Below are 12,291 nucleotides of genomic sequence, written 5' to 3'. Positions count from 1 at the left end.
CAAGATTAATAGCCAAACTGCTAAGAAGCTGGAACAGAAGGTGCACACACTTTTTATTTATTGCTTGCCTTTCTGTTACATCAGTATGGTAGGAAAAAAATCCATTGCAATGGAATTTTGATGGACACATGCACACTTTTCCCCATAAATATTTGTGAAATTGATGTTTTTCCATTTTCCCAAACAACTTTTCTATTAAGGAAAGAAGACAATTGAGAATTTTGATGAAAAGCATGTAGGCTTGCAAGCCTTCCAGATCTGTTTCATACTTCTTCCCAAACTGAGGCTGGAAAAAACATTTATAAACACAGTGTGTAGAAATTAGGAGGGAGAGGGAGGGGTAGATAGAGAGAAAGGTCACTGGTGTTCCATTTGATAGGATCTGTACCTGTAGGGACAGTGGCTATAGCTTCTGCAAGCTGGATAGTATTTACTGCGAATGAGAACAAAACCAGTTTATATTAAACTGCTGCATGGTTTCATAATATTTTACCTAATTTATGTAAATGTTCAGATAGTGGAACAATAATGTAATAAAAATCCTTTTAAAAATGAGCAGGTCTGGAGGTTGAAAGAAAGTGCAGCGATAATGCACCATCGTTCTTTCTGTAATTGAACAAGTCAATTTTCACAATTAATCTTTAATAGTGCAGTGCTGCTTCCTCTTCTCTGTGCATTACAGAGCGCTTTATGCTCTCATAAAGTGACAATTTCCCTGATTGCAGATCCATCAGTCCCCATTAAATAATCTCGATGCTCCAGAAATCTCCTGTCACATGAAGGAGAACATACCCTCTTTTAATGGGCTGGAGATGTGAACGTGCAAGTTGTGTAATTTGTGCTGATGGGGGTGCACTAAACAAGTGCTCCATTTCTACATTGGTCAACTGAGATTCAGTTTTTTGGGAATGACTTGACAGAAATCGTTTGCTTGATTTGAAGTGGCAGGGAGGTAAGTCATTAGCATGGCACAGTTTCTGCTTCCTATCAAGCTAACAAACACATTCATCTCCCATGTCTCTGAAATGATTTTTGTTTGATTAAGAGCTGACTCCTGCCCTTGCAGCCTACTGTGAATAACCAGTCGAGCCAGTTTTTTGTGGTGTGTGGAAGGAGCAGATAGGCAATAAAGTCAAGGTCTGTGTCACCGATGCACAGCATGCCTCTTGTGTGTGTGTATACATGTATGTATACATGTGTGTGTCTACATATGTATGTATGTGTATAGTGTTTGGTGGCAAAGGAGAAGCAATAAACAATTCCCTAGATCTTTCTTCAGGTTTTAGGGACCTATTGATCATCCCAATATTTTCCCATATCTGGTGGGGGTAGGCTGGTTGCTTATTTTGTTTGCATGGCTTCTGTGAGAGGATTTGTATGGTAGATCCAGGAGTGCTGGATCTGAGCAGCATTTGAGAATGATTGCATTGCATTGTGGGGCTCAGCATACCAGCTGGTGCTGATGGAGCAACTGTGTTAAGTCTGCCACGGTGAGTCTTTTTGCAGAGCCTCTGACCTAGATGTGACTGTTTTCATCTTGTACTACCCAAGAAACTGGTAAGGACTTATGTCTCTTTCACTCTGGGTTGAAAGCCTGTCTACAAGAAGCTGTATGAACAACCTCACAAACAGAAATTTTCCAATGATTTCCCACTATTTGCATCTTATCCCCAGGATAGGCTGAGCTTTAGAGCACAGCATTGAACTATTGAGTTTTATAGCAGGCATCAGTAGAATGACTAGATGCACCTCGCCTTTTCCTCTAATTTTCCTGGCAATAAGGGGATTTTTTTTTTTTTTTTTCCAGTGATGGTGTTATTACAAAGTGTACAGACAGCAGTCCCCTCCCAGGTCAGTTGTCTTGCCCTTTTGCTGTTAAAAACAGATACTGCTGAGAGGTGATGCAGTAGTGTGGTGGGACTTGGAATGTGAATGTAGCCTTATGTAATTGAACCAGAAAACCGGAGGATGTTTTAAGTGTTAGGAAGTGCATGGGCAGGTAAGATGAGTTACAAAGCTTTAGCTAAAAAAGGGATCCACTGTAAACATGTCCTTGTAGGCAGGGAGTGTTACCACTAACTTGCACATGCCTTTAAAATGGTCTTCAGCCCTGACCTGTGCCTATTCAGTATTTGGTTTACCGCAGAGACTGTGTTCATGTAAGTGAGAAGCGCTGTTCAGTGAATAGCTGCCAAAGACTTCTATAACTGTGAGTGAACCTAGAGTCATATATTTATTTCTGAGTTAGAAGGTACTTACTCTGCCTACTGTGTCGATAAGCACATATGCATTTCTAGGTTTTGTGTTGTGAAAGGAAGGTTAAATAGTTTGGACACAAGTCCCAAATCTGGGAGATCTCTGCTCTGAAGAAGGCTTCAAGTCACCTTTGATGCCTGTTGCCTGGATCCTCAAATTAGGGGTTTACAGTTTACACTCCCATGTCTGGATTACAGGTACCTCAATAAAGTTGGGAGGGGATATTGGTGCAACCACACCTCTCTACAGTAAATAGGAGTAATTCTTCATTTCAGAAGAATTTTGTGAATGTAAACATTATGCATTTGATAGCATGTTAATCTTGCTTTGTTATCTTCAGTGTTACTTCTGCTCTGCCTTCAGCTGTGTAAGGTTGCAGGGTTTTAGCCTTGCTATATTTTTTTCTTTTACTGCCGTTGCTGCTACATTTCCTGGGGATTTGTGATCACAGAACAGGGGGGCAGGAATTATTGTATCGTTCTGCAGGGATGACAGGAGAAAGAGCTGCCTTGGTTTGAAACCTTCATGTTGGTTTTTGCACAATACAAATGTGCCTACTTTTGTTTGCAGCTGCTTTCCTCACTCCACTGAACATCCTACTTCATAATCTTATGACCCTGGCCATTTGCTCTGGAAGGTTACTACAAACACGATAGGTTTTGTAAATCCTGGTTAATAGGAGGCCTGTGAAAAGCCCATGGTAATACTAACCTGTTTTCTCATCTTTTGAAATGTGTTGTCACAACTGCCACCTAGTGCTGATGCTGGTGTATGCAGAGGAGCTTCCCTCAAAATTAGTGCTGTAGAATTGAGTTAAACCTTTATAAACAAAGAATCCAGTATGCCTCCAAAGCCATAATGAGGTCTCCATAAAAATGAATTCATCATCAAAAACCATTAGTTTCCAAGGTTTGGCTCCGCAATCACTAAGTGACTTTGTTATTTGCACCTGTTTCCACAAACCCCTGAGAGCTGGGTTGTGAGGCTTTGTACTGTTGTAGTACAAAGGCAGAGACATACGTTTCTAATTATTTTGACCAAACTGTTTCTGACTATATTGAAAAGGAAGAGAAGTGTGTATGTGCCCATGACATTCTTGTCATGCTCCTGACTTGTAGATGCAAATAATGACAAAAATTGGACAGAGTCTGTGTTTTTCATTCTGGATGAAATTTTGTGGTTGGAATTCCATCACAGGGGTTGCAGTTAAGTCTCAACATTTATTGGAAACTGCACTTTGTAAAGTTTTGCTTGTTCATATAAGCAATGCCCTAGGCTTCAATATTATTACAGAGTTAAAAGAAAGCCACTGTAATACAGGCATCAATTGGTGAATAAATTGAGTAAATACATTTTAAATCCACAGCTTTACAGTCTAGGTTAGTCAGCTTTTGTTGGCTTTAGATCAAATTCCAATTTACTTCATGTGCACATATCTCAACAGCAATGACCTGTCCTGAAGGCCAAATTTACCGGCAATGTGGGACACCGTGCAACCAGACCTGCAGATCTCTGTCCTACCCAGATGAGGACTGCAATGAATTCTGCATGGAAGGCTGCTACTGTCCCCCTGGGCACTACCTGGATGAGAGCAAGGAGTGTGTACCAAAGTTCCAGTGTTCTTGTTACTATGATGGTGAGATCTTCCAACCAGAGGATGTCTTTTCAGATCATTACATCATGTGGTAAGTGCAGTGTTCATAATTTATCCCTATGTGCTGTGACTCAGAAATTTTTGGATAGTCTGACTAACTGATTTTGTTCCTTAGTTTCTTTACCGCTGCTGAAACTACATTAAAAGTGAACAAGATTTTGCCTCTAACCTAAATAAGTTTTGCTGTTTCATCTTTATCCATATTATTTCAAAAGCCACCTTAGTCAGAAAACAGGATATTAAGCCCTGTTCCATGAACAGTTCCCGACAGTTCAAAATGAAGTTCAGTTACTGACCATAGCTACTTTGTAAGCTTTTAAAATGACACTTTAATGTACTACAATATATTTCTTAAATGTTAAAACCTAATTACCTCTACCAAAGAGATAAATATTAAAAAGCATTTCTAATTGTTTAATTGAGTAGCGGTACACTGAGAGTAGTAATGTAATTGCTGGGTGGCTCACAGCAATTGGGTGGATCTCAATAAGCCCAGGTTTGGGAACAGTGTCTTCTCCTTTTCTCTTCTACCACAGAAGTCATATGTTGCAGGCTCTGAGTGGTCCCTTACCTCTCTCTGCAGTGGGCCTGACTACTGTCTTGCTCAGCTTCATGCCTGTGCAGATGCATGAGATTCAGTGGGATGGGAACTAGCATAAAGCTCGGCTACCATACTAGTACTTCACTGTGATTATCTTAAGGATAATCCAGCCTTTAACACTGGTAAACACAGTGGATGGAAAGCAACAGATCAGTTCAAATGACAGGTGTAATTTTGGTGCTCTCACTGGTTCATTGCAGGCCTGTCTGAAAACAACAGCATGAGTGAAAGCTATATGTCAATTTGTTAAACATAAATCTGTTTGCTTTTCTTAGCTATTGTGAAAATGGTTTAATGCACTGCAGTACAAACAAAGCTCCTGGTGCCTTCCTGCCAGATGTTTTCGCTGATGAGAGGCCATCTGCCAGAAGTTAGTATGCATTAATTTTTGTTATTATTTATTGTTGCATTTCTTTTTCCTCTTTGGTCTCATGGTAATTCAGGGTAGGGAAGAAGTATCGGAGATTGGAGTGCTGGTGCTGTTGTGAGTCTTCTTATTACTTTGTTGTTGTTACAGATAGAAATAAAATGTTTATATGGGATTATGCAGGGCTCATTTTGTCCCACCTCTCAAAATTATATTTAGCCAACCACCATTTCTTAGCAGTTGTAGAGGTTAAGGGGTTCTTTGGTGATCTGAGGCCCCCAGTTGCTGCTTGAGGATTGTATGACGTCACTAGCTAGCCGGCTTTATACCTCTTGCTTCTGACTAGCAAGGTCTTCTTTCCAGTGCAAAGGTTTTTTGTGGCCTGAAGGTTAGACTGTTACCATGCACCAAGTGTGCCTTCTGGCCATGAGGCATCTCACCGTAAAACCTCCCAGAGACTGAAAACTGCCTTGCTGAGCTAGGCATTGTGTTGGTCTGTGATTTTCTCTGGTTCATCACTGCTACCTGGATAGAGTTTATGGGATTGTGATGAGAGAGCAGGGTCTGAGACTGGATATCTCTCAGAGAGAACAGGGATAGTGGGGATTGGGTGAGGCCTGGAAATGTCCCTACAGTCACCAAGAGTAATCACAAATACAGCGTCTTCCACGGCATGTTGCCAAATGCACTTGCTCAGGGTGTTTGTAGAAAATTTTTGACTCATGACTTTGAGACAAAAGTTTGTTTGCCTTTGCTTCTTCTGATAAACTACCAGGCATCCTTACTGCCAAGTAAGGATGTGAAAAGCATCCTTAGTGCAGTGAAAAGCACTGAAAATCTGTCTGGTTGATACAGCACAGTGGCATGCTTAACATTTCTTGGTAGATCACCCATAACAGTGTTGCTGTCTGCCCCCCTTCAGGTAAAGTCTTATTAGGTGTATATCATGTTGACCTCTTACCAAACGCATGCTTTAATACTGTGAAGAAATAATTTTATTGAATAGGGTACATTAACACTTAAAAAACTTCTGAGAGGCATATTGCTAGCATCACTTGAAAAAGAATTCCTTGGGAAATTCTAATTTTCTATCAGAAACTGAAGTTTTGGAGTTTTAAAACTTAGTATTTAATCTAAGAGCATTGTTATTAACAATCACCAATGCAGTTACACTCAGTTTTGGAGGTGGGTGTAAATGCAACAATATATGTTGCTGGTGTTTCTCAGAGCATCGTTTTTATGCTGATATGTGCACACTGTCTACAGGTTGAAATATGCTTCAAATTAAAGTGTGCTTGCAGCTCTAGTGCGATCTGGAGTCCAACTGTTTATTTCAATAAAATGGTATTTACCCTAATGCAGATCCTTTTGCTTCTATGTTAGAATACACACTTTTGTGCTAGCCTAACTGAGGTCACTCCAGAAAAGGGGTCTGTTACCTTTACATTGTCATGAATATTAGTGTAGTGGTATTGCCCTATTGTATACTCAAACTTTGTTTTCCAACACCAGTGTTTATCCATCCTTTAGAAGAATACTTGCTAGTAATACTTGAGTTCTAATAGCGATTTTTGTAAATTTATTTCTAAAAGTAAAAAGGAGCTTGACATGCAGATCACCTATGGAAACATTTATCTGTCCTGCAAACAACCCAAGAGCTGAAGGGCTGGAGTGTGCCAAGACTTGCCAGAACTATGACTTGGAGTGCATCAGCCATGGCTGCATATCTGGATGCCTATGTCCAAAAGGCATGGTAAGCAGGCTTAACTGTGCCACAGGGAAGCAGACCTTCTTTTTATTGCCTTCATTATTTCCTATCGACAGTCTTCTTGCAGATTGGAAATATGTGGTTATGAAGCATTCCACAGTGACTCTGTGGTTTATGGCTGGCTTAAAATATATATATTAGGACAGGTGCTCACTCCTTCTAACTAGTATATCTGCATAGAAGATGAAGCTTGTAATAATTGATAATGAAATAGACAAAAAACACATTTTTTTTTCTTTAAGACAAATTTATTCTTCCTTCATCTGTCCTCCCAAATGTTTCCTCAGTCTTGCTGAACATCCCTAGTCAGAGAGAGAGAAATACATAGAAATCCAACCCCGAATTACCCACTCCACATCCAGCCAAACCCTTCTCAGTGTCTTCTGGTCAAGTCTCTGCCTGTTCTGCTGCCTTCCTTTGCATTGTATCAAACTGAGAGCTCCCCATGAGAGGGGAGGTAGGACATTGTGGTGGTTTTGCTCAGGTGGGCGGCCGAGCTCCACCAAAACTGCTCTCTCATTCCCCCTCCTTAAAGAGGAACAGGGAGAAAATACGATGAAAAGGGCTCAAGGGTTGAGGTAAGGATGAGAAAATTGCACAGTCATTATCGTGACGGGTAAAATAGACTCAGTATAGGGAGACAGTAAGATTTATTACCTTTTACTAACAAGCTAGAGAAGTGAGAAACAAAGGCAAGAAACCAAAAGTGCCTTCCCCCCCATCCACCCTCTTTCACTTCCTCCCCACAAGTGGCGCAGGGAAATGGGGAAACAGGGGTTATGTGCTTCTTCTCCACTGCTCCTTCTCAGTCACTCTGGTCCCCTGTGCTGTGGGGTCCCTCCCACAGGATGCAGTCCTTGCTGAACTGATCCGGCATGGGCTGCGCACAGGCAGCATCTCTTCAAGAGCTGCTCCAGATATGGGTCTGTACCATGGGATCCATCCATCAGGAGCAAACTGCTCCAACCTGGATCCCTCACGGGCAGCAGCTAATGTCAGGTCACCTACTCCTGCATGGTCTCCTCTCCACGGGCTACAGGTCTTGCCTGGGATCTGCTCTGGCAGGGGTCCTCCACAGGCCTCAGCCTCCATCAGTGCAGGTCTACCTGCTCCACCGTGGTCTCCTCCACAGGCCACAGCGTGGAACCCTGCTCCACCGTGGTGCTCCATGGGCTGCAGGGGGACATCCTGCTTCACCATGGTCCTCACCACAGGCCGCAGGGGACTTCTGCTCCGGCGCCTGGAGCACCTATCCCCCTCCTTCTTCACTGACCTTGGCATCTGCAAGGCTGTTTCTCACTCCTCCCACTCTTCCAACTGCTGTGTGGTGCAGTGTTTTTTTTTTTTTTTTTTTTTTTTTTTTTTTTTTTCCTGCCTTAAATATGCTCTCACAGAGGTGCAAAACAACATCAATAATTGGCTCAGTTCTGGTCAGCAGTGGGGCCCTTACCTAACATGGGGCAGCTTCTAGATTCTTCTCACGCAAGCCACCCCTATGGCCCCCCTGCTACGAAAACCTTGCCACATAAACCCACTACAGACATGGAACTTGCTAGGGTGATGCCAGAAGGTGTCTTGGAATTGCAGGTAGTGTGTTGAACATGCTCTTTCCACTGGAAAGATGCTTTCTGGAATCCAGGGCTATGTCCCACTGTAACCCTTAAATTTAATCATTGTTTTAGTCATCTTCAAATTGAGCAAACAGTTATTTGCTAAGCCAGTGACAGCAAACTCAATATCAATATAGAACCCTGATAGAAAGCAGACAGAGTAGAATAGAAAGCAGATGGCTGCTGTTTTCTCTGAGCAACGGAAAAATAATCAGTGTTCAGTGCTGTACTACACTGTCTGGACAAGCAAAGAGTTGTGTGTAGGATGTTGCTTTGGGTTGGGAATTGGGTGCAGTCCTGAGAGTAACATGAAATAGGATAGAGGTGGAACATATCGTACACTCTTTAAGTAAATAGCAATTTTGAGTCATCTGCCCAGGAAAACTATTGGGAAGAAGTTTGTGATGCTTGATGCATGAAATGCAGATGAAAATACCTGGTAGATACTGGAAAAAGAGAAGTGAGGTTCCAACTTTATTTTGTTTGAGGGCTAAAATATTCTACAGTTATTTGCTACTTGTGGTACTTGGAGACATGCTGGTACAGTTTTTTGACTCAGAGGTGTATGCAGTGAAGCAAAAGGTTTTCAAATGCTGCAACCCAGACAGTCTGGAAATTGCTTTATTTATTTATTTATTTATTCATTCATTCATTTATCTTCTGCTCTCTTATACCTGCTCCGAGTTCAGGTTCAAATTAATATGTACTGAATATTACTGTTTGCAAATGAAGGCATGGGTTCTAGAGCTGAGATGCATGTTTATATTTAGGCTTCAAGTCTAATGAAATGACTTTATGCAATAGTTTTTTTTTTTTTTTTTTTTTTTTTTTAAGTGGAATTTTAACCTTATGTGACAGTATATTTTTATAAAGGTTTGCCTTTATTCTTCTTCAGTAAATGGTGTTTTTCTCCCTCAGAATTCCTTCCACTGTCTTACTAGAAACAAGCCCCCACAATTCTCATAATTTCTAGCATTAATGTTCATGTATTTTTTGAATATTCCTAACATTTTTTTTGCTGATAAACACATATTTATGTAAATAGAATAAGATGTCAGTTTCAGACAAAAACTCAAACTTATAAATTGTCTTGTAGATCTGAACTAGAAAATATAGAAGATAACTCAAAAAGGTGTGATAAGTAAATTTTCACAAGTTTGGGAATAAGTTCCAGTATAAATGGGTCTTTCTCTGCACATAAAAGTCAGGATTACCTGGACCTCTTTTATTTCGTGGTTTGGTTTCAGTTCCAGGATTTGGTAATAGCACACTTTAGAAATATTCATGTAAAATAAATTATGGTAACTTCTCAATAGAAAAAAGAAACCAACTTCCTAGTAATTCATCTCTTTATTATTATATTATTTCATATACCTTTTCATTAGGTTAGAACTATTATTCAAACTATTGTTACAAAAAATTCTTGCCAGGCAAAACAGTCCCTGATATTTTGGAAAGAGAAACTCCAGTCACTTCTGGAGTGGTGTGGCATGCCACTGAATTCAATGTGGTAGTTTGTCAGGCTTTTGATGGAAGAGTTGTGCCAATTTAAAAAACAAACAAACAAACAAACCAAAACAAAACAAAACAAGATTTTTAAAAAAACAACACCCAACTAGTAAAATAAGCTCTTTTGTCCGCTAGATGACAGTATGGTTCAATCTTCCAATAAACTCAGTCTATAATTGCTTCTCACTTGCTTCCTGTCTGGCAGGAAATAAAAATAAAAAAAGTTACTAGCATATAGAGTACTTTACTGTAACCATAGCAATGCAAAGGTAAAATCAAAGAAATCAAAGTTGGTGCTTTCTATTGAAATGTGGTTGTACTTTGCCATGCCTTAGACTCTTGAAGGGTGCTTGTATGGGACATGCCGGTTTGTTTCCTCTTCATCACCAATGGGTACCTAATGGTTTAGTGCATTTTCCTGCCTTTTTTTTTTTTTTTCTTCTCTCTATTTCTTTTCATTCTGCAGGGAGCCGTTGTGCTCCCTGTTATCTGTTGCCAAAGATGATAGGACTTAGGGTGGTAACGAGCTGACCACCTTTCCCTTGCTATTGTACAGTCCCTCTCTGTACTGTACTTTCCTGTACTGAGGAAAAGCACTGCAAAGTCATGAAGTCTGTGTTTTCCAGACTTGTACCAGTAGACCTGAGAAAAAAAGGGACCAGGAAAAGGTATTACTATTTACTATTTACTATTTTAGTAATTTACTATTACTATTTACCAGTCAGTCTCCCTTGTAGGTATTTTGTAAGCCTGTTTAATTTACAAGCACTCACAAAGGTGAAGTACGTTTATAGGAATGTCTGTGAGCAATACCAGACTAGTGAACGTTTATGGGAATGAATATTTGCATACATTATCACCCTGGAAATACCTGTGCCATTTTACAAAATACTTTTTTTTTTTTTTTTCCTGCTGTACAATAGTATATGAATATCATGAATGATCTTCAGTAATTCATTAGCCAAAGAATCAGTCTTCTTCCTTCTATAAAACAGGAAACACAATCAAAACTATTTAGTTTACATAAATAATTTTCCAGTATGATTTGCAAATACATGTATACGTAGCTGCTAATACGTAATTGAATGTAATGTTATCCCTACATATATAGAGGTATTTACAGATCTGTTAGTTATCTGTCTTAAAGCAATCTATAGTCTAAAATCTTTATGCAGAAATTGGCTTTAAATTTTGAATTACATATCTGAAAAATAATTTAAAAAATATAATCAAGGATTATTCATGAATGTGATGCTTGAGTTGGCTAGATTTTAAATGAAAAATTTGCTGGGTTAGAAATTGCCAAACAATTATTTCTCCAATTGGAAAATGCAGAAGAAAATTAACTTTTTTCAACTGATTTTTATTCCAGTTGAAAAAAAAGTTTTCCAGTTCATCCTGACTGGAACTTTTACATTGTTTTGATTTCTTGAAAATAAAAATGTTCAATATGTCATGAAAAGTGATTCTTTTTTTCTGTCTTTGATTGTCTGGAGGGTGAGAATTTCTCCATACTTGTCAATCTTTTGCAGAGCAGAAAAGATAAATCATAACATATGTGCAGAAGTGTGAGGAAAAATATGCTTTCACAGATTAGTTTACTGCACTCTGGGTTTTTCCCATTGGAAAATATTAATAAATATAGAAATGGAGTGTTAACCACCTTTCTGGGAAAAACGAGGCACAGATCATTTTGAAAGCACAAAACCTAGACACTCCAAAACTGGAAAATGAAAAATTTTCAATTTCCAACAACTAAAGCAAAATTAATGTTTAAAATTGAAATGAAAAAATCTATTGTATTCTGATTGCTGAAATAACAGTATTTCTAACTATGATATGTTAGTTGGAAAAAAAAAAAGAATAAGCAAACTTCGAAGTTTTTTGTTTTGTTTTGTTTTGTTTTTCTTCCAAACTGTTTTTACAGAAACTTACTAGAATGTTATTTTGATTTTCCTACTTGCTGTCTTATATATTTTTTTACTTAGGCTTGTGCTGTATAATGACATTGCTATCTTCAAGGGGAGGTGGTAGCAGCCTTCTTGTATGTGCATCTGCCCAAGGATAATGCTTCATAAAACAAACATGAGAAGCAGACAGGAAACAAGAAAGAAAATTCAAATACCAAACCCCATGTTTTGAGTGGTCTATCCTAACATATTTTTGATTTGTTTTTGTCTGCACAGGGATGGTGACAAGCTCTTTCAGTTAAAATCTATCAGCTATTTGGTTCTAATCTGGCCTCCTACCTTTACGTAACCCTTTACTCCTTTGTACCTTTGGATGACTTTCTGCTGAAGTTATCAGGCTTATTAGGAGGAACAGAGTGAAAATACTCATTGAAATTGTATTGTCTAAAAGAGATTCAGATTCAGCCTCAGTAAGGCAGAGTTTAGGGAAGAAGAATTTTAAAGATTGAGCAACCTGTAATATTATCTTTCTTTTTCAAGATTTCTCAAGGTTTAACAATTAGGAAGACAGTTAGGGCAAGGAAATGGTGGACATTTCTGTTGGGTCACCAACTGA

The 12,291-nt window shown here is 39.2% G+C and overlaps 1 protein-coding gene across 1 annotated transcript in view; it reads left to right on the top strand.

Annotated features, from left to right (window-relative positions):
- Positions 1-12,291, top strand: part of VWF (von Willebrand factor) — a 145,656-nt gene that overhangs the window by 43,087 nt on the left and 90,278 nt on the right. The window contains exons 16-18 of the mRNA XM_084304359.1: positions 3,701-3,941; positions 4,787-4,881; positions 6,471-6,631. Of these exons, the coding sequence (XP_084160485.1) occupies positions 3,701-3,941; positions 4,787-4,881; positions 6,471-6,631 (497 nt within the window). The remainder of the gene's footprint in view (positions 1-3,700; positions 3,942-4,786; positions 4,882-6,470; positions 6,632-12,291) is intronic.

This window comes from Netta rufina, assembly GCF_964035555.1.
Source record: "Netta rufina genome assembly, chromosome: 1".
NCBI classification, from domain to species: Eukaryota; Metazoa; Chordata; class Aves; order Anseriformes; family Anatidae; genus Netta; species Netta rufina.
Note: the sequence above shows the minus strand (reverse complement) of the source record. Positions and strands in the feature narration are given on the sequence as shown.